The sequence below is a fragment of the Oculina patagonica genome, chromosome 12 (assembly GCF_052425735.1).
Source record: "Oculina patagonica isolate OP01 chromosome 12, crgOcupat, whole genome shotgun sequence".
NCBI classification, from domain to species: Eukaryota; Metazoa; Cnidaria; class Anthozoa; order Scleractinia; family Oculinidae; genus Oculina; species Oculina patagonica.
Window position 1 is genome coordinate 30,556,409 of NC_135769.1, and position 21,216 is coordinate 30,577,624.

Sequence of the window (21,216 nt, forward strand, 5' to 3'; positions counted from 1 at the left end):
GATTTGCATGACACTGAGAATTAAAATCCTGTCAACAGAAAAAAAGATGTAATAACGATTCACTCAAGAAGCATTAGGCATCACGCCGCTGATTGAAAGCAATTTTGATATCAACAGCTGCTTGCCTTACAGATTAAATTATCTTGGTTTTCTTTATTCTGACACCTCGTTACATCGTCTAAGAAGAAAAAAACGATCCTTTAGCTCAATGGCATGGTAAATTCGTGAATGGGGCCAGCGCTATATAAAGTTGTCGTCGGCAAGCTATAATGGATTGAAACGAATATTTGATTTAACCCTATCCAGACCGGGGTGGGGGGCGCGGAAAATGCCCGCGCTGATTTTGAACGCTAATAACTTTTTTAAGATTCAACCAAACTCTGCAAAATTTTGTGAGTTAATCTAAAATTAATCTGGAAATAATTTGGTTTGATAGGTTGTTGTGTCAGGAACTTTTTTCCTAATTTGTAATTTTTGTATTCCTGTTAATGAAAATTAACTTTAATGCAATTGTTTTCACCTTTTTAACTCGGAAAATTCCGAGTTTTGGTGATGGGACCGATTTCACTCCTTCCATCCTTCACTCGATTCCTGTAAACATTTTAATTGGATTAATTAATTAATATCAAATTGAATTAATCAATTAATCTTGTGAAGCGGGTAGGGGCTGCGTAAAACGCGAACTATATCTGTGTTACTTTATATGAAGTACACAAAGGATTTATATTCGTTTCTGTAAACCCAATGTTCTCCTTGTGGTATGCATTCTTTCAGGCGTAGACTCAAGCACACGGAATTTTGTGCTGAACGCATGCGCATATATGAAGTGCACAAAGGGTATCTTTTCGCCAAATCTTACTGAGATTTGGTTAAAACTCAACAAAATTGGGGTTTCGATTTATCGCCGAGTATTTCCGAAAAAATTCGATGGTACTAGAAAAGAGTTGAATTTGAATGAAATATTCATCTACAGTCGAACCCCTATTAAGCGGCCACCCATTAAGCGGCCAACCCCTATTAAGCGGCCAGTTACTAAAGTCCCGAAAATATTGTCAGTAAAATACTGTAAAAAATAAAATACTGTTCGCTGGCAACTTGGCGAATTGCGACGAACTGAAGTTTAAGTGAATCATCAGGAATCATCCCGTATTCTCTGGCGATTTTGCAGTTGTTCTGAACGGTCTCTACCTCGGCAACAACTTTCAATTTGAAGGTTTAGTTATTTGAAAACCAGTAGCTTTTGGCATGATGATCGATAATCGCTTACATGTAATTCTTCGGAAGAACGCGTGATTGTTTGAGATGGGATTCTGAACTCAGGTGAATGTTTTGTCACGCGTGTGTACGGTTCATTTATAAATTCATCTTTTATCAGTGATTTGTTATTTTTCAATTACATAGTTGTGATTTAACGAATATGTTGATTCGCTCCGCGTGGATTGTTTTATAGTTTGAAGGAAAAATTGGATCTCGGCTTATAGCCGAGTGATTTGGGTTTATTTTTGTCAGAGTCTAACTGGTTCCAAACACTAAAAGTCTATACATGCATGCTTAACTACCAGCCGAAACATTGTATTAAAGTCAGTTTTCTTGAAATAGACCAAAACTTACATGTAATTTTTCTAATGATCTTATTATTTTACCTAATCTTCAAAAAACAAAAAGGAAAAATAAAAAGAAAGAAAACAATTTGCAACCGATGGGAACTCTATCACTTGGCCTTTCGGTCTGCTCTCGATGAGCAGCTAGACGACAATGAAACTAAGTGAAGTGAACTGATTTGTGGAAAGTTTAACATCATTTGTTTTAGCAAATCTCTATTTGTCAGTTTGTTGTTTTCAATTCTTGTTTCATAATAAATTATCCGAGTTTAGTGGCTCATAGCCACTTTGAATAGTTATCAGGCTTTTTTGCACCGATATGATTGATTTTGAGCACTTTTCAGTAATTTTGGGCGGTTTTCTGACGTTTTGGAAAATTTTGAAATCCAAGGTGGCTGATCCAAGATGGCGGCTGTTTTGATATCATGATATAATTGTCACGTGAAGTGACGTCATCATCCCACGTGATGTATATCAAAAGATAGATTTTTGAACGTTCAGTTTTATTGTGATTGCTTAAATATTCTGGAAGTTACGGAGGGGAGGGGGGGGGGGGGGGGGGGGGGGGACGGAATCCGCACCCGCCATCCATGTCTGAAAAGATCCAAGAAAGCTCCGTCTGAATTTCACAGTGGTCAAACGCAAAAATCTGCCGTCACTTCCGATTTTCAGCGCCTCGAACTTTTTTAAGGATGTGACTCGTAAGTGTGCAAACGTTTGTAGGAAATTGTTATAGAAATAGAACGGTGAAAGAAAGAAAGAGAACGGTGAAAGAAAATTTCAAGCTGGGAAACTCAGTTGAGATCAATTATCAGATTTCCCATCCATAAGCAGCGTATAAAACTTAACTTTCCAGGGACGGCGTGAACTTTTGGCTTTAAGCGAAAGCTTTCGGAAAATTTAGGACTTTGTATGGGGAATTTTGGAGGGGAATTGCACAGAAACTGCGCACGCGCGCGGCGTTTGACCACTGTGTGGGCCTGAATAGGGTTAAAAGAATCTAAAATCCAAAATTGTTTTTCATAAGTCCGTGGACTCATCAGCTTCATTTCCTTGCCTATAATAGGTATGAACATAAGTTTTCCTCAACTTTTAACAGCTTTCAGCACTGTTCGCTTTACAAATCATATTAAATCACCCATGCCATCTATTTATGTCTCTTTATTTGTTACAACAATGGTTGCTTTTTCTCACTGTATACATATATTATTTTATGCCATCGATTAATGTCTCTTTCCAATTTAATAACAATCAAGCGGCTTGCTTTACCGTCTCACTGTATACGTGTATTTTTTTTCTGCTCCGCTTTCAAGTGAATTTTCAAAGCAAGCGGCATGATGTCACTAATGCTTGTGAAGTTAATCGTTATTACATCTCTTTTGTAAGTTGACGGTAAGGATTTCAGTTCTGTCATGAAATCATCTTGTATTGGTCAAAAATGAAAATGATGTGTTAAGTGGGATTCGGAAGTTTATTAACAATATTTTAAATTAAAGGTTGTCATTTCCGATTACCAATCCAAAAAAAACAAGTTCTAATTTCACGTAGAAGAAGCTAGACTGCTAAGTTTGGTGAAATGAGTTCAATATACAACTTACGGTAAGGTGTCTTTCGTGAGGCCTGTTATGTGTGCATGCGATGTTTTCGTTTTTTTTTTCGCCCTCTGTTTTATAGGGAAGCTTTACATTTTCCTACCTTAAAAAGGGAAAAGTTTCAACATTGAACAATTCTTTAAAATCTGCCAACCGTCTCCGTAGCAGACTTGTGTCATCATTTTTAGCTGACGGATTCACGACTGGTGTTCGTCTTCTTTTCCTGACAAATTTGAATGCAGTTCAGTTTTCTTTTTTAACTCATTTCTTCAATTATTCAGCTTTTGGAAATCGGGATTTATTCTCAAAGCCTCTGAGCAAATTAAAATCTCGTTGACGCGAGATGGAATATGATCATTAAGTTAACCCTTTGCCGAAATATTATATTATTATTACGTGCTAAGTTGACAAGAAAAAGTGCATGTTAAATAACAAACTAGTTATTTTGCGAAAAAGAAACGATAACCTTTTTCCTTTTATAAAGTTCAATCTCACCCTTACATCGCCATCGAAAAGAGCGTCTCCTTTTTCTCAAAGACGGCTTCGATCTTTTTTTCTGTAGCCTTCGAAGTAGTTCGATGTTCGAAAATCTGGTTCACCGTTTCACAAACAAACGATAACTTTACACGAGACCGAATTTTAGAAAAAAAAAAACAGATAGACATTTGTAGAGTCACGAGAGAACTGAAGCACAGTTTCGGTCAGACAGGTCGAAAGATGCATGTAAACGAACGTTTTCGCATCTTGCGTTTTAAAACATACCCTCCATTAAAGTGACTTTTGTTTTCGAGCTTTGGATAATATAGGCCTTTTATTTCCAGTGGTTTTGAAAAGACCATTGACACCCAAATTGTTAAAGAAAAAGTAGTTTTATTTGTATGACTAAAAAATATATACAGCTAGTATAGCAAATGCAAGTTCGAATATAAAGGAAAAATTAACTAATGTAAGGATAAAATTTTGGAGAGAGGAAGCCGATAAATCACTTCAGTCTTTATTGGTAATAGTTTTTTACGTACATCTAATAACATAAAGAAATGAACTTGGCTATTTGCATATTAAGAAAATCATTATGGAAGTTCATCTGTTCTTTAGTAATTTCTATAATTGATGGCTTTTTAATGTACGGTACGTGATTCTGTATTTTATTATAAAACTTGTCCCTAACATTTAAGAAAAGGAAGAGCTATTCATGTGCGTAATTCCGGGGATGTGCTTTTTTTAAATTTTTGTTTACCTTACCTTTCTATTTTCAGCAACCAACAACAATCATGGATGAAACACTTCTGAATGGCACTAGTCGAAGCTTAAACAACTCGTTAACAAACCACACAATTTCCAGCCACGAACAATCTACAGAGTGTTTGCCTTCATGGATTCTCGACGCTATTGCTGTCACGTCAGTGTACGCAAGTGACATTGCTGTGACGGTTGTCCAGATTCCTTTCGCCATCTTTGCATTCCTGGCTAATCTGGCTGTCATAGCAACCATCATCCGTACTCCCTCTCTTCATGTCCCGGTCAACGTCCTGCTGTGTAGCCTGGCCGCCGCTGATTGTCTTACAGGCCTGGTTGCACAGCCAGTGTACGTTTCATGGCGCTTTTTATTACATCACTATGGGGATCCCTGCAGATTGGTCCATCTGTACCAAGCCAGCAAATCTCTTCCGTTCCTTTTTATCGGTTGCACGTTCTTGAACTTGGCAATAACAAGCGTCGATAGATTTTATGCCGTGTCCAAGCCTCTTGCCTACAGAATAGCGGTCACATTTCGAGGTTTGTACTGAACTGAACTGTTTTAAAGGCGCGGTGACATAATGGTTAGTGCAAAATGATTCCTGTTCGAGATGTCCGGGTTCGAGCCCAGCAGGCGGGGCGGTTGTGTTATGTTCTTGGGCAAAATACTATTCTCTCGCAGTTTCTCTCTCCACACTAGTGTCTATTGACGGCAAATTGCTTGGGCAAAAATCTTAACTTCAGTAGTGCCTTCCTCCTCTCAGGAGTATTACTGATACCGGTAAGGCCAAAAAATTATAACCCAGGCCCAAGAGCTTTTCAGTTATTTTTCTTTTCTCGTGGCGGCGTTTTGCTCTCACTAGAAAAAGAAAAAAAGAGAAAAGGAAACACTCTGGGGCCAGTGAGAGCAACTAACACTGGACAACCTTGAAACTATATTTGAACAACCCGAGGAAAGTGCTGAGGCGGAAAATGTTAGCTGCAATGGTCTGCGAAGAAACACTGAGCAGAACTCGTGCTCGTTGCTTCGCTCACCGGAACTTGCGGCTTCGCCGCTCGCGCGTTGTCCCCGAAGAGAGCCCGATCGCAAGCTATTTCATCCTAGACTCAAGGCAACTGTTAACCTCTTCGATGAACAATGCAAAATTTATTGTAAATTCTTTGTTTCAACAGGCATGGTGAAGATTGTGGTTAGTGCGTGGGTCCTCTGGTTCATCTACATTTGCCTCCTGGAGACTGTGGTCCCTAAAACGATTTACGAACCAATGGAAAACGTCACTTTGGCCTTAATGATTATCATCCCAGCTGGAGGCCATGTTCTAACCTTCCTCGCAATCCGCACCAACAACAGAAAGATCTTCAGCGCTTCTCATAATCTGCAGCATGCGACGTTCTATAAAAGAGAGAAGAAAGCAGCGAGGGATATGGCTTTCTACACTGCAGCAACTTTACTTTCCCTGGTCCCCCTAGTAATTCTCCTGAATTTTGGAAACAGCGTCTTTACTGGCAATGTGTTGTTCCCTTGGGCAGCTACAGCTACAGCACTTGTGTCCTCCATTAACCCTGTTATTCAAATTCGGAGAAACGCTGCCTTGAGGGAAGCGCTTAAAACTGTTTTTAATTTAAACACACATTAACTTTTCCCGGTATGGTATTAGTTGCTCTCATATCAAATTAGTAAAAGTTAAACTTAACAACGTCTTTGTGTTTTTATTGGTGTGGCAGCGATTTTACAATTTCAAAAAAAAAAAAAAAACGGGCGATCACATGAGAAAAACCTGGACCGAAAACATTGGGGTTGTTCATAAGCAGTGATTCGACCATTTGCTTTTTAAAACAACTGGCAAAATTTACGAGCAACCATTAGACGCGCGAGAGCTGTGGTTGATGAGAGTATATATAGACCATGAAAATGGCGTAGCTTGTAGGGCAACCTTCTTAAAACTTGATAAACTGTCGGATTTTTCCAATGAAAGAAAACCGGAGTTGTGAAAGAACATTTGGAGACGAGCACGCCAGCTTTAGGCAGAAAAAAGCCATGTAACGCGCGCGATTTTGCACTAATTTTCACGCAAATTCACCGGTAAAGTTTCGATGTTATTTTAATTTTTTTCATGGTCTAAACTCTTACAGACCATAATCATGAGGTCATGAAGTGTCCAAAACAGCAGCGCGACCACTCGCCTGGTGTTCATGGCTTCACTTAAGTTTTCAACCTTTTTCGACGCCATTTCTATGGTGTTGATAGTATGCACCAAGAAAAATGTGATCGATTTGCTAATCGGTGTAAAACGTGAAATGACCGTTTCTCTTTTCTCTCACGAAACGTGATCTTCTAAGGGGGCGTGGTCGATAGTCTTTTATTTTTTGGGGGTTCCTTTGACTTGAAGTTGATTGAATAAGGTCGAAAATGGGAATGTAAGGGATGCATGCTTCCCTCTGCCACTACCTCAATTTAAAAATTGAGCAATTTATATAGGGCGAGACACACTAGACGACAAGTCGCAGCGACAGGTCTCTGCGAAAACTGAGCCTCCCCGTGTGATCGCAGCGCCAAAATCTGTTGCAGCTTGTCGCAGAAATGCACCATGTCACACGAGGCATCATGTTGCAGCAACTTGTCGCCGCGACACGTGCGCAAGATAGATAAATGTTTACAAAACATCATACATTGCAGTCGTACTACTGAATCAAAGAGCGTAATTTCCTGGGAATGAGTTGCAATAAAGCTCCGGTTAGACCAACAAACATTTCCATTCAATGCCGTGTTGTATGACGATAACAAAATAAATAACAAAATAAATAAATAAATAAATAAATTACATACCAAAGGAAAAAGTCAAGAAAACCCTGCTAAAAATATGTCTTTTATTAACCAGTCCACGTTATAAACAAGTTTTTACCCTAACCCTGTTTCTAATAGGTTCGCACACACACTGCAAATTATTTTATATTCGTTATCGCTGTTCTTATTTATTTCATTCAGTGCATCAACCTTTCCTTTGTCCTACGAAGGAATGGAATGGAGTTATTACTAATATAAGATTTTGTGAAATGTCGATTATATGTCGTAAGGCATGTGAACATTTCAAAAGTACTATTGGTGCAAAAAACATTAAAAACTGTTTAGTTTATTAGCTCTGGCTGTATTTTTGCAAAGCCGTGCGGAACACCGCCACGCCAAAAATGACATCATCCTTTGTTATACACATGGGAGGCTTGATTCGTAGAACCTAAAATAAAACATAACAGTTGTTAAATGGACAACGAATTCAAACATGAAACTTACACTCAAAACAGATCCCATACCACACCACTGACCGTTGAACCAACTGCATCGTACTTATAGCGGATGTGATAGTTAATTCGAAATAATAGTACTGGTGAGTAAGAGTTTCGCCCAAGTAATGATATGTACCTCTACGTGCGCTCAGTTGATTACTCGCTTGAGAGACGCCGACCCAACATATTCCATACTGATGAAGTAGCTCTATTGAGATCCATGTTATATCTCTGATTGGTCGTTATTCGGGTTTCGCGCGCAAGAAACAACCAATCTCAGTGAAGGAAAGAAAGGGAAGGACGGAAAGGGGAGGGACGGGAGGGAAGGAAGGAACTGAGCTTGCGAAGACACACTCCTGTCCACATAGGCAACAAAAATAATGGTAAACGTTAGTCTTTTTCTTTCTCCATTGCCGTATTGCAGTATCGGATATTCTCTATTTGAGGGGTTTTAGAGGTTTTCCACAGTGTATTTATTACTTAAAATCATTAAAGATTTTATTTTTCTCTTTTCTAGAGTCAAAAAGAAAATAAACAGATTGAAGGAATTGGAGCAAACTTTAGTTGATGTTGTTCGTGGCTTAGTAGTTTGACAGACGGGATTATATATATATAAAAAAACTATTTCGCATGTCGTTAACAGGGATATCAAAGCATCAATACTTACATTTCCATACAATCCGCCTTTACCCATGAGCACTCCCATATCTTTGCAGTCTTCCCAGATCGGAACAAACTTCTCCGGCGGCAACGGTGTCTTCGACTCCTAGAATTCGTTATAAATCAGATGTTGATTATAAGCGATTTTACCCTACCCCGACATTTGAAAAATAGCCAGTTCTGCAAATTTTGTTAATTTTTTGTTTCATGAGACCAGTTATTTCGCCGTTGCACTGTACAATCAAATAATAATTATTTGCTTGTACAGTGCAACGACGAATTATTAATAATTAATTATAAAATAACGGAGATGCAAAGTAATACTATAAGGACAGGTTGTGATGCTCTATCTCTCTCCGCTAGGGAGTCACTTACTTTATCTGTGACCAGTTCAACTCCAATCATCAACCCCTTGCCTCTGACGTCACCGACTACATCCGGGAACTCGTTCTTGAGTTTAAGCAGCTCTTCGAGAAAGTAGGTGCCGACAACCTCGGAGTTCTTTTGTACGCCATCTTCATCGATGGCCTGGAAAAAAAAAAACGAAAAAAGGGCTGGGTATCAAAGAATGTGACAACACAAACAAAATTCGTTAACGTCGATAAATAGTGGGAAATCTGAAAGACCTTGACGTCAAGAATAAATTTCGGACCAATAACAATAGACCATTTGCATTATGACGTAAAAGCGCAAAGACTTCTGGTAGTTGTAGTTAGGTTCGCGGGAAATTTTGAATCGTCATCAAGCTCGCTTGCCCAAGAAAATCGTGATGGAGGTAAAGAAAATTACCCTCACCGAAGAAGACGTCCCTGTGGCTTCATTTAAAGGGCAAAAAACAACCTCTCAGTATAAAACAAAGTCCGTTAAAATGAAAAAAAAAAAAAGCTATGCAAGAAATTGTATATTTGCTGGGTTGCGTTTTGTAGTGAAGTTTCAACGAGTGTTTCCTCCAAGTCTCAGTCGCGCGGTTATTTAGTTAAATTCCTAAAACTTTTGCTTACCAGGTATTTTCAAATAATATACGAAGACGCAATATTTTACCCTTTCTAAACATGGGGGAGCACAGTACATGATTTCTACACTCGTAAAAATCTTTGAGGCTCACCTTTCGAGTCGCACAAGTAATCGTTCATCAACAAGATTATGAAAATAAAATTATATTTGCTCGCACGGCCCTCGCTCGGATTGAAACCACAACTGCTACTCGACGAGTTGACATTTCCAGTACAAAAACAAGAAAACTTCTTTGTTAAAGAATATAACAATTACAGTTCTAATTTGACGAAAAAATACAATTTTAAGATAAAAACAAATGATCTGTATTCACCTGCACAGGGAAGTTTTGATTGATCAGCTTGAAAATCCTTTATGATTGACCCTTCATGATTCATCGATGAAGCTCGATTGAACGAGGAAAATTATTTGACTCGTTTCTCTGTCTCACTGTAAAAATAAATTGAACTGACCGTCCCGCCGAGCAATCATGATATATGGTAAATTTTCTAAGCTTTTCAGTGAAGAATTAATTCACCTGTGATCAATAGAAGCGATCGTTTGTTGAACGTCTGAAAATCGATTAAGAACAAAGTCAATGGCGTGCCTTGCTTTCACTTGATTGCACACAAATTAAGTTATATCCTCGACTCGTCCTTTCAAGCAATCTGTTTCCAGTGCGCTTTTTTTTTGAAGCTGTGATATTAGGCTAAAATTATTTACGAAGAGAAGTTGTCGGCCGCGATGAATGAATCTCTAGCAAGTCAACTCCGTCACACAACGTACATATTAAACTTACTTGAACACGAACAACATTTGTCTGTCTTGGTTAAAACACAGAACTCAGTCAATTTTCATTCCAAAGCTATCATCCTGTTTTCTATATTTTTGACAGGCAACTGAAAAAATAAATGTATAAACAAATTTCGAAGCAACAAGAGCGTAAACTTTGCAGCTCAACTTCAGATCAAAATAAAAGTCTTGGATGTCCACCTTCACGCTTGGCTGCCCTTAGCCAATCATAAGGCAGAAATGGTGTTTTCCCGCGAACCTAACTACAACTACCAGAAGTCTTTGCGCTTTTACGTCATAATGCAAATGGTCTATTAACGACCTCGAGCCTTTGTCTAAATTAACCAATCAAGAGCAAGTTTCTGTCGTACGTCACCCAGTGGCGGGAATCTGAAAAGCTTTGTTGTCAATGGGAGATTTCTGTCCAATCAGACCTCGAGTTCGTTAATTAAAACAATCCCAAGAAATCCTTCTTCCGGCCGTATCCAAGTGGCGGAAACTGCGAAAATCTTAGCGTGTTACTAGTAAAAATTAAGATAGCCCAAGGCGGAAACTTGAACAGTTACTTAATTTATTGTTTACAATTTTACAGTACCTCTAAAACAGCTTTTCCAACTGCTGATGATATGGGGTTTCCGCCATAAGTGTTGAAATGAATGGCTTGGGAGAAGCTTTGGGCAATTTCTGAGGAATACGAAACACGAAATGATTAAACAATGACTCGAAAAATCGCATCCACGAACAACCACCACTTGCTGACAATAAGTAAAAAGTAAATAAAATAAAAGTTGTAAATAAAAAAACAAAAACAAAAAACAAAAAACAAAAAAACAAAAAAAAAAGTAAAAAGTAAGTAAAAATCAACAAAATAAACTGCCTTTGTTTTACCTGGAGTTGTTACAACAGCAGCCAGAGGGAATCCGTTTCCAATACCTTTAGCCATGGTCACTAAAAGTAATGTAACGGATAAATAAGGTTAATCACACATAAAAACACGGCGAACTGGTCACAACTCAGTTTTCTATAGTACTAGTAATGAAGGTGTAAAAGGATGATCAAAACCATACAAGATAATAATTAAAAACATGTTATAGACCCGTTAAAAGATGTTAAAGAAGGTCCAATGAAGAAATATAAGTGTGAAAAAGCTGCAGGCCTGGATATCTACTGGTTATTCATGGCATACCGATATCCGGCTCAACGTCTTGAGTTTCAAAACCCCAGTAATGGCTCCCAAGACGACCAAATCCTGTCTGAACCTACAAACAAAAACAATAGCCTTAGTTCACGTTGATGTACAAAACGAAATTCGCAAGTTTGAGACAAACTTTTAAAACACCTTACCTCATCTGAAATACACACGCCACCTCTCTCGCGTATCAGTTCATATGCACCCTTCAGAAATCCCTTGGGAAGGTGAACTGAGCCACCAACGCCCTAAAAGACCAAAACAGAAGGAGAAAAGGGGAAAAAATTATGGACTTTTTCGAAGAATTTCCAATCCATTTTCATCGCAACTGTTCTTACCTGAATAGGTTCAGCAATGAATCCAGCGACCTTCTTACTGGTGGAGTGAACCAAGACATCTTTAAGTTGATCAACATACATCTTGGACGCCATACACTGACCTTAAAAAAAAAAAACATGTAGATATGTTATGCAATCTTTTTCAATGGCCATGGTATTCTGAGAACACCAAGCTTCCTCGAGTGTTTACATCAGGCCGTTTTCAATTTTTTCCTACAAAATAAAGCCAACAACATGCATGCATGTATATCGTTAACATTGTGCAAGGCACAACCAATCACAACCGCACTAGATATGATATGGATTAAATATTATAAATTGCATTAAATAATTATAATTATTTGAAAATAAAAATAACAAACAATTCTAAATTACCTGCAGGGCAGTTACATGTCCTGTCCGTCTATTGAAACAGAAAAAAGTGGATATATTGAATTAACAAAATAGCACCAGTATTAGAACTCTTAACAATCAAGACATACATCAACTGAACTAACCTGTGCTACAGAGTCACGGCAGTTAGCTCCACCCCATGGTCCTTGGTAGACATCTGGATTCATAGTCTATGCACAGAATTGTTTGAAACGTTATAGCCAAGAAGATGGAAATTTCACAAGTTTCTCCAAGTAATGATGTTTTTTTATTACAGTAGTAACATTTTCTGATTAGCCACCCAGATAATCAGCTTTTAAGTTCTAGTGTTTTTTAATGAAATCCACGTTTTGACTTTATGAGGTCGCTAAGAACATGAAACTTGGTAAATGTAATTGTGATAGAGTAGCATGTATCTCCATAAGTAAAGTTTTTGTATGAAAAGTTCAGAGGTTTAAAAAATGTTGTAAATGTGTTCTAGTTACCCTTCTATTTGGCAATATACAAATGTAACTAACTTGTTGCCCTTGAAAGAAAACAAAATGACACAAAGTAACAAATATACGTCTGAAATACAGTTTTGCTAAAACCAAAAACCTTGGAATATATACTTGATCTGTGCTTTGCCAAAATAAATGTGCTGTAAAGTTTCCCAACAAAGACCTTGAATGTACAGCCCAAATACTTGTACCAAACAACGCTCTTTCAATCTCTTTGTGGCATGGGTAGAATTTTGATTGAATTCAGTGTGTTTCTCAGATACATGTAGATAGTGTACTGTACATTTATTATTAATGACTATCATTTTACCTGGAAAAACCCAAATCCTAGTGGAACATTTAGTTTCCATGTACTGTGGGATAGAATTCCCAGGGTGCATGGGCTCGCACCATGATATCCATTTCTAAAAAAAACAAGCACTTAAGTAAAATTTGATCTCAAGATTTAATTTTGTCTGACAACAAATTACTGTATTTACTCAAATAAGTGCTGCGGCGCTTATTAAATTTGTCGCACCTCAAGTGCGGTGCTTATTTGAGGGTGGCACTGAACAACACAAACAATGTCATCTAGACAAAACTTCTACAGTACCTAAAAGAAGGGTATTTCTCTTACCGAAGAGAGTAGTGCACCCGGGGGGGGGGGGGGGGGTACTCCCATATGTGGCCTATATAGGTATGTGCCTCCCGATAGGGTATGGTTTTTGAGGTTCTCGGTCCTTAAATAGGGTATCATTTTTGCTCCTTTTGGCAATGTGTTCCCGGTGTGATCCTTAGATAGGGTACCTAAATTCTATTAGCTAAAATAAACTCCCAGCTAAACGAAAAATTTTCTGGTCAGGTATTAGAAAAGCGATTTTATAAAGATTTGTCTTGCTGTGCGCGGTTAGCCGTTATTTGGGTCGTCACGGAACGCTTCTACTGCCCTTAAATAGGGTGTCATTTTTCGGTTTTGGGCCTTAAAAAGGGTATCAATTTTCGCTTCCTTTATCCTTAAATAGGGTCTTGGTTTAAGAACCTTGGCGGCACACCCCTATCCAAAATTTATGCAAGTACCCCCCCCCCCCCCCGGGGTAGTGCACTTGCTGTCCCGACAAAGTTCATGGCCTTCACAACGTTAACAGAACTCAGTATTGTAAGAATTTTGGATAGAAAAAAATTATGGGTGAGCGGTAAAACATATTAACTTGAACTGCAAAACATTGCTTTTGATGAAAAGGAATTTCCAAGGCTGTTTCATAGTGGCTTAGTAGTGCTATTTTTCTTTGTACAGAATTCTTCGAATAAGCGCCGCATGAAGACTCCGGCACTTATTCGGGGGCAGTGCTTATTACATTTTTTTGTCCCAAATGCGGCGGTTATTTGAGGGCAGCACTTATTTGTGGGCGGTGCTTATTCGAGTAAATAAGGTAGCTCGAGAAAGGTTTGTACCGTATGCATGTATCCTTAAGTTAACAACTTTAATGGCAAGTAAATGAAATAAGACATAACTGGAAGTCATCAAACAAGCATGACTCAGTGTCCACTCGTGTGTTGGACATCCAAACTACCTAGATATCAGCAACGTGTAAGAACATTACTTACCTAAGAGAGAGGAAATCAAAGTTTCCAGTGTGAGCTCTTGCCATCATTATGGCCATGTCATTAGCTTCTGAGCCACTGTTTACAAAGTAGCACACCTGATGAAAAAAGAAAACAAAAACAATCAGACATATTGAATTCAGTTCAAGCCAAAAAAATGGCTAATGAGATGAACTTACATGAAATGCATTGTGTCTGTATTAAAGTTAACTATTACAGTAACTTTAAAGCTAAAAGGCACAGTTTACAGTCACTTTAACAACAAAATCACAGGATTGTACAGTAATTTATAGTCTAACAAAAGATTTTAATGACACGTGCTTCAGGTCTGAAATCCAAGGTCAAATAAGGTTACAATGTTTGTGTAGACTATGAGCGTCCCTATTTTTCGAAGAGTCTGTATTTTTTTTGCACAAATCCATTGAGCATTTGCAGAGTCCCGTTAAGTGTAAAGCGAAAAAATAAATGACTATGTGAAAATGCTCCGCCTCGTCCCCATTTTCGCGCGGTCATTTATTTTTTCGCTTTACACTTGACGGGACTCTGCGAATGCTCGACGGACTCTGCGAAAAAAGACAGCCTCTGCAAAAAATAGGGACTACTCGTAGTCTATACAATAGTCCACAATAATAATTAAACTAATTACTGGCAATAACTGAATATATAAACAATTAATAATTACTGATAATTTGCATGCATACTAAGCTAGTACCATGCCTAATGACTAGCTACCTATCTTCCTGATTCATTGTCATAAGCATACAGTTATCTTCCAAACATCACCAAAATGCCTATGGATACAGATCAGAAACAACATACAGATCAGAGTTATCACTTGTGATCTTGAATCATCTGAATTTGTTCTTAAAGTTGTGTTCTTGGGCAAGACACTTTACTCTCATAAGTGCCTCTCTCCACCCAGGTGTATATAAATGGGTACTGGCAACATAATGCTGGGGGGGGGGGGGGGTACCCTGCGATGGACTAGCATCCCATTCAGGGGGAAATAGAAATATTCCGGCCTCGCTGCTTAATGCTACAGAAACCGGGATAAGCTACGGGCTGCTTGGCTGGAGGCTTCCCTTTACATGTAATAACAATTATTTTGAAGCAGCAAATAAATGATGATGATGATGATGGTACACTGGACATCATCTTGAAAATGTAAAAGTAAAAAGATAAGTTCATGATGACCTTTTGTTACACTGTAGAAGGAAAAAAATTTTTCTCTCTGCATTATTAACATGATTGTAAATAACGTACCTTAAGCTTTCCAGGAAGTTTTGAAGCCATCAGTTCTGCATATTCATGAATGGTGGGATGGTAATAGATGTTTGTTGTATGCCACAAGTTGTTGAGCTGTTTCTTAGCAGCTTCTGTCACGTGTCTGCAAAGAGGATCAATTCCAAATATATATAATTTATATATAAATAAAAAACTCTGAAACTGTTTTCCAAACTCATTAAGGGACTGGCCATCCAGGTACTTTCTGCAACACTGATGAAATGTCACTGCAGGTATTGATGAAAAGAGTTGAGATCTTTTGGATTTAAGCTTTTTTTGTTTATTTTATTAGTAGTAAGATTACTTTCAAAAAATTATAAACATATCATTAACAGCACCACAGAACAAACTCTTATAAGTCATGTGATCAGAACTTACGGATGACAATGTCCGACACTGACAGTCACAATACCAGCAAACAAATCCAAGTATCTTTTGCCATCACTGTCCCATAGCCATTGCATGTGACCCTAAAGTGGGGAAAAAGAAATGTAGAATGGACACAATGAAAATAAAAAAATAGATGAGTAACCAGGATGTATAATTAAAAACAAGATTAAAAACCTTCTCTGGATAGAAGGTTTGAAACTATGAGCTTTTAATTTCCAGACAAAGATTGCAAACTGGCAATCAAAAGCTCATAAATAAATTAACTTTTAACAGGATAACATTTTTTAAATTTGTTACAAATTGTGTGTAACAATTCTTAAAATTAAATTACACAGATCAGGTACATGTACAGATGTAGGTAATTTGTACAATGATGTACTGTATATATTTTACCTTAGTTATTAAATTTTTGGACCTTTAGGGTGGGCGTTTATTCAAGCCTGGGCAGTTATTAAATTTTTACCATTTTTAGCAAGTAGTATGTTTATCTTGAAAGAAAATAATATAAAATAACTAAACGTGAAGGTGTAAAAAAGCTGAAATTTGAATGTTCATTATAATTTAAAAGTTTCAGTAAAAAACTAAACAAAACTCGGTCTTCGGAATAGTCTCTTCGTAGTACTTAGTCAATTTTAATCTCAACTTCAACAATAATCAAATTTCCTCTTGTGCTCTCATTTTTAGTGGGGTGGGGGTGGGCGCTTATTCGAGGAGTGCGCTTATTTGAGGTTGGGCGCTTAAGGACGTTCGCGCTAATTGTTTATGCGCATCCTTACTGCGCACGTAATTCATGTCGCAACGTCACGCACGAGCGCGCGCGCTGAGAAAACTTTCCAAACACGTATAGGGTTGGTAGCCGTTGCGTTAACTTCGCTTGCAGTTTCCTCTCTTAAAGGGTCGGTGACCCCCACTTTTTTCGGGATATACCACCTTTACCGATAAATCTCTACTGATTGACAAAAAATGAGCGAATTTCCAATGTTGGAACTTTGTTATTTTTTCATTTTCTCCCCTCGCGCGCGACCAAATTAGTCACATTTTCCAGTCTCGAGTGTTCGCAAATCCAATTCTTTAAGGCAAGATTTTCCTAAGGGACTTCAAAACCGAAATATATTATTTTGTACAATAGACCCACTAAAATAAATTCAGACAAAGAAAGTTAGCCTACATCAATTAATTTAAAATATTTTGTCGCCCGAAGCTGCTGAGGTCATATCGAGTGACGGAGGAAAATTTATCCAAATACGCGCCCTCTTTCGGTTATCGTATTTCGGAAACGAAGTCGGTGACCCCCACTTTTTTTTACATTTCTGATAAAAGTAACTAATCAACTAGCTCTGGTGAAATTTTAAGAAAAATTGCAATGTTGGAAGATTTTCGTGCGAACGTCCTTAATCGAATAAATACGGTAATTTACTTTAAATTTGAACATCAGTATCCCACTTCACGGAGTACATGTACATAATAAATTTTATCTTTATAAAAGCCATTCTGTGATCATGTAATTCTGTATTGCAGTGTGTAGCACATTCATAAAAGTTATCAACAATGCCAGAGAGGAGGTTAAAACCACAGATCAACCTCAGATCAGTTATAGTATAGTTATATGTAAGCCGTGCGACGCGAGCGGTAAACGTCACCAACGGCGGAGGCCTAGAGCGGAGGCACAACGTGAATTCTAAATGGATGCAAGGACTGGACTTACACGAACTTTATTGAAAACATAGAAAGCTACGTACAAAACAACGATAACAAGTTTAAGATGGTAATAACAACGTACGTAATAAAGACGGTGATAAAAACGGTATAAAAACGGGAATGAGTCACATTCTGAACAACGGCACAAACAGCAATCTGCCAGAGGTCTAGCAAGCCCCTCTGGGGAGCTAAGCTCCACGGCTAACTCAAATAAACTGCACAAAACTAATTGTATTTATACCAAACTATAGCACACATTTGTCTATGTGACCGGAACTGGAAATTAACTACATCACAATTACGTGCAAGGGGATTAATCAACGCCATTGACTAAAGTCTAACTGATAACTAAAAGTGTTGACAACAGAAAACAGAAACATGACTTGTAAACCCACACACAGGATTTACCAAAAGGAACTGGGTGTTTACCCACTTAACCACTCATACAGTAAAAGTAGCAAAATCCTACACAATATACGTGATGTAAATCCCTCAATTACGTGATCTGACCTCTAAAGTAATCTAAACAATAACGCAACAACTTTCAAGACGGTGAGAGTAAACTGATCTGCTCACGTCTGCAACATTATGTAATAGGTCACGGATAAAAATAAAACAACAGTACAGCCGTACTGAGAAACGCACAAGAAAACTATTTCTAAAATAGCTTAGAAAATTATTTAAAAACTTCGTTTAAAAACAAGCAAAGTGACACTGTCACATATAGTTATAGTTACATACCTTGCAAATGAACAGTGGATTCTTGTAGTATGAAAACAAAGCAGGATTGAGATTGTTCTTCCTCACTTCTTTGGCATGCTCAAATGTAATCCCCTGAAATAATACCAAATAATAAAAATAAATAATTTATTACAAACAAATCAAACAACAAACAGCTATAATTTACATACAGTTAATGTATGATCTGGAATTTAAAACGCAACAACAACCTTCATCCTAGATATTACATGTACTTACTCATAGTAAGGAACAATTAAAAAGACATATTGATAGGTCTACCTGGTATGGTTCAGGTTCAAAGTCACATTTCGGCATTTCCAACCCAGGATCCAATGGAGCAGTCTTTTGTAGCAAGGGTCCTAAAATACATTACAGGCTCGATATAAGGAAACATTGCAGATTGCATTTTCAAAATACTAAAATCACTATATTTTACATGTATGTGTCTACTTGGCATGACTTGGTGATTTTTTTTTTTATTTAATACTTAATTATATAGCTGTCAGTAAATCCTATATTGTTAGCGCAGCTATTTTTCCTTAATTTCTGAGAACTGTCCAATTTGGGATTAAATTTGGATAGTTTCAATTAGGACTTTCAGGTAAAATGCACAAACTGTCCAATTTAAGAAAAATTAGACAGTTTTGTCTCAGCCAATAATTTGGAAATAATTAGATTCAAAAAATTCCTCTGACAGCCAAATTAGACTCGGCCTATGGCCTCATGCAATTTTGGCTGCCCTCAGAATTTTTTTCATCAAGTTATTTCCAAATTGGACAGCATGTAGTCCAATTACGTATATGAATTTTTACTGATGAAAGAAGCTACATACTAGGTGTTTTTCACATTATTATGTGGTTATAAATTAGCATCGCTTGTGACCAGAAAAAATAAAACACTATGTGCACAAGGTGTAGGGATTAGGTACATGACATAAGCAATACAAACTTGGCCTGGCCAAACAAAAACAACAGCTTCCAAGAGTTAGGGGTGTCAAATAGTAAATGCAAGACTTTGCGAGATGGCGAGGTATCTTTTCTGCAAGCCCGAGACCTTTTTAGCCTTGCAAAAGAAATCAAGACTCCGAAAAGGCGTCAAAGAAAAATTTGAGATGATGAGACCCCTGAAATTTGGCTAAAAATTTGTGAGACATGCATTTTTTTAAGGACCATTCACCACCCCTAGTAAGAGTTGAATGATACCACAAGAATTTTGTTCAACTCTTCTTGTTCCTGTTTCAACATTCCAAGGGAATTTGAGACAACTCATGATGACAATCGACAAAAAATTGAGCAGGATTAAAATTGACATAAGTTCCCCACCCCACCCCCAAGAGTTGTTGAGATTTACTGGGCTGCTGGGTACCTGCAGGCTGTTGAAAATCTTGAACATTGATCAACAAGCTGAGCAAAGCTACCTTGGTTAGAAAAAAAGCAATAACGTCTTCCAAATAGTAGAATGAGCTCAGAACAACTTTATGACAAGTGAAAACAAAACTAGCCAGGTCAGTTCTATGACAAGTTAATTGCACCACAATACCAGTCAGCATAAGCTTAATTGAATTTTATGTAATCAAATTTTATGTAATAAGATTTAATGTTATTTATTTCTTGGAAAAAGAGTCGGGTGTGAAGTAATTTAATGATTTTTAGTTATTAAATTGCACGATTCAATATGTACCCACTATCACGGCGAGAAAGATCTGGGAAAGATTACCATATAGCCCTTTATTATGAAAGGGGGGTTTTTTTTTTTTTTTTTTTTTTTTTTTCCCATACATGTCAGTTTCTTTCAGCTTATCCTTTGACACGCAGTCATGAATAGGGACTCGCAATTGTATACAACAAAGTATGGGGTTATGTACGGAAATCTTGCCGTAAATTACATGTACTTTGATATAAAATAATTCTCAATTACCACTTCCGCAGTACCGGATCTTTCTCAGTACCTAAAAGTCACTGTCTCGACCGAACTGAGAAGTCCCTGCAGGGAACTGCGCAATCCACACGACCGCCTGGATAATTATGCAGAGATCAAAATAAACCTCGCTTAGCAGTTGATCGACAATCTCAATCAGAGAAACATACCTGAAGAAGCTGTGAAACTTCTTCGCACATACTGAAGCCCTAGCAGAGAAGCACGGGGCCGGATTTGGTTCAAAACTGCGCTCTTCGAAAACATGGCTCACACAAGAAACTGTCCCAGGAGAAAAGGACTGGAAATTCACTGCATGTAATTTGCATGGAATGTCCACCCCAGAAGTACGTATGTGAACCAAGTCACAAGCGAGCGGGGCAGGCGGGGCAGGGGAGCGGGGTCTTTTAGAAACATCTTTAATAACAGATTACACACCGAAATTCTACACAGATAACACTGACCATATTACAGTGGGGACTGAAGATTTCAAAAAAAAAAAAATCACAAAAGTACGGGGGATGGGGTGGGGCGAGTGGATCACCTAGGTTGAGCATTGAATAAAAATTTATGAGCAGCGCGCTTTCCGTCTCCTTATATCGCCCCAGTTACCCTGGCTGCCAGAGGGTTTTTTCTTTTTTGCAGGAGGAAATAATTATGTCTTCTGCGAAATGTCAACTCATTTAGCGCAAAATGCAATGAATTGTCTTAAAATGGTCCAGATAGCATATTTGCATGCCACTGTAGAATGTTTGTTCCTGAAAGAGTGGGGGATGGGGGGAGGGTGGTGGCTTTGTCGTCATGGGACAGAGCAGAGCGTACCATTGCAACCACTTGAGAGTGACGTCGGGGCGGCTTGGTGACGGCGTCAGAGACCTTTCACCGTATGACTTGCCTCTGATTAGCCGCTGGCAGCTAAGAAGGGGTGGGGTGGTGTTGTCTCAAACCTGACCGCTGGGGCATTAAAATAACGACCTCAAAGAACAACGGGATGACATACATGTAGCAGAAGCTCGTGCCCAAATTCCCCTCCTCCCTTCCTTTTCTTGAAAA

At 38.1% G+C, this 21,216-nt stretch overlaps 2 protein-coding genes across 2 annotated transcripts; one reads left to right on the forward strand and one right to left on the reverse strand.

The window, feature by feature from the left end:
• The first annotated feature begins 4,298 nt into the window (after positions 1-4,298).
• On the forward strand, positions 4,299-6,249 carry LOC144631444 (trace amine-associated receptor 7g-like). Its single transcript, XM_078489870.1, has 2 exons — positions 4,299-4,969; positions 5,603-6,249. Exons 1-2 carry the CDS (start codon positions 4,465-4,467, stop codon positions 6,064-6,066), a joined length of 969 nt encoding a protein of 322 aa, XP_078345996.1. The 5' UTR covers positions 4,299-4,464; the 3' UTR covers positions 6,067-6,249.
• A 1,029-nt stretch (positions 6,250-7,278) lies between these two features.
• Positions 7,279-20,457, reverse strand: LOC144631964 (alanine--glyoxylate aminotransferase 2, mitochondrial-like). The gene is made up of 17 exons (XM_078490553.1): positions 20,337-20,457; positions 18,529-18,608; positions 18,250-18,342; positions 15,799-15,890; positions 15,400-15,523; positions 14,140-14,234; positions 12,866-12,959; positions 12,181-12,246; positions 12,059-12,086; positions 11,684-11,784; positions 11,501-11,593; positions 11,343-11,415; positions 11,045-11,104; positions 10,752-10,840; positions 8,747-8,899; positions 8,379-8,477; positions 7,279-7,662 (listed from the first exon to the last, which is right to left on the reverse strand). Exons 1-17 carry the CDS (start codon positions 20,428-20,430, stop codon positions 7,564-7,566), a joined length of 1,533 nt encoding a protein of 510 aa, XP_078346679.1. The 5' UTR covers positions 20,431-20,457; the 3' UTR covers positions 7,279-7,563.
• Positions 20,458-21,216: the final 759 nt, after the last annotated feature.

Coding starts and splice junctions, on each gene's coding strand:
- LOC144631444 (XM_078489870.1), top strand. CDS start 4,465: ATGGATGAAACACTTCTGAATGGCACTAGTCGAAGCTTAAACAACTCG. Junction 4,970..5,602: donor AATAGCGGTCACATTTCGAG/GTTTGTACTGAA, acceptor TTGTTTCAACAG/GCATGGTGAAGATTGTGGTT.
- LOC144631964 (XM_078490553.1), bottom strand. CDS start 20,430: ATGTTTTCGAAGAGCGCAGTTTTGAACCAAATCCGGCCCCGTGCTTCT. Junction 14,235..15,399: donor AACTTCCTGGAAAGCTTAAG/GTACGTTATTTA, acceptor TTTTTTCATCAG/GTGTGCTACTTTGTAAACAG. Junction 12,087..12,180: donor GCCGTGACTCTGTAGCACAG/GTTAGTTCAGTT, acceptor CTGTTTCAATAG/ACGGACAGGACATGTAACTG.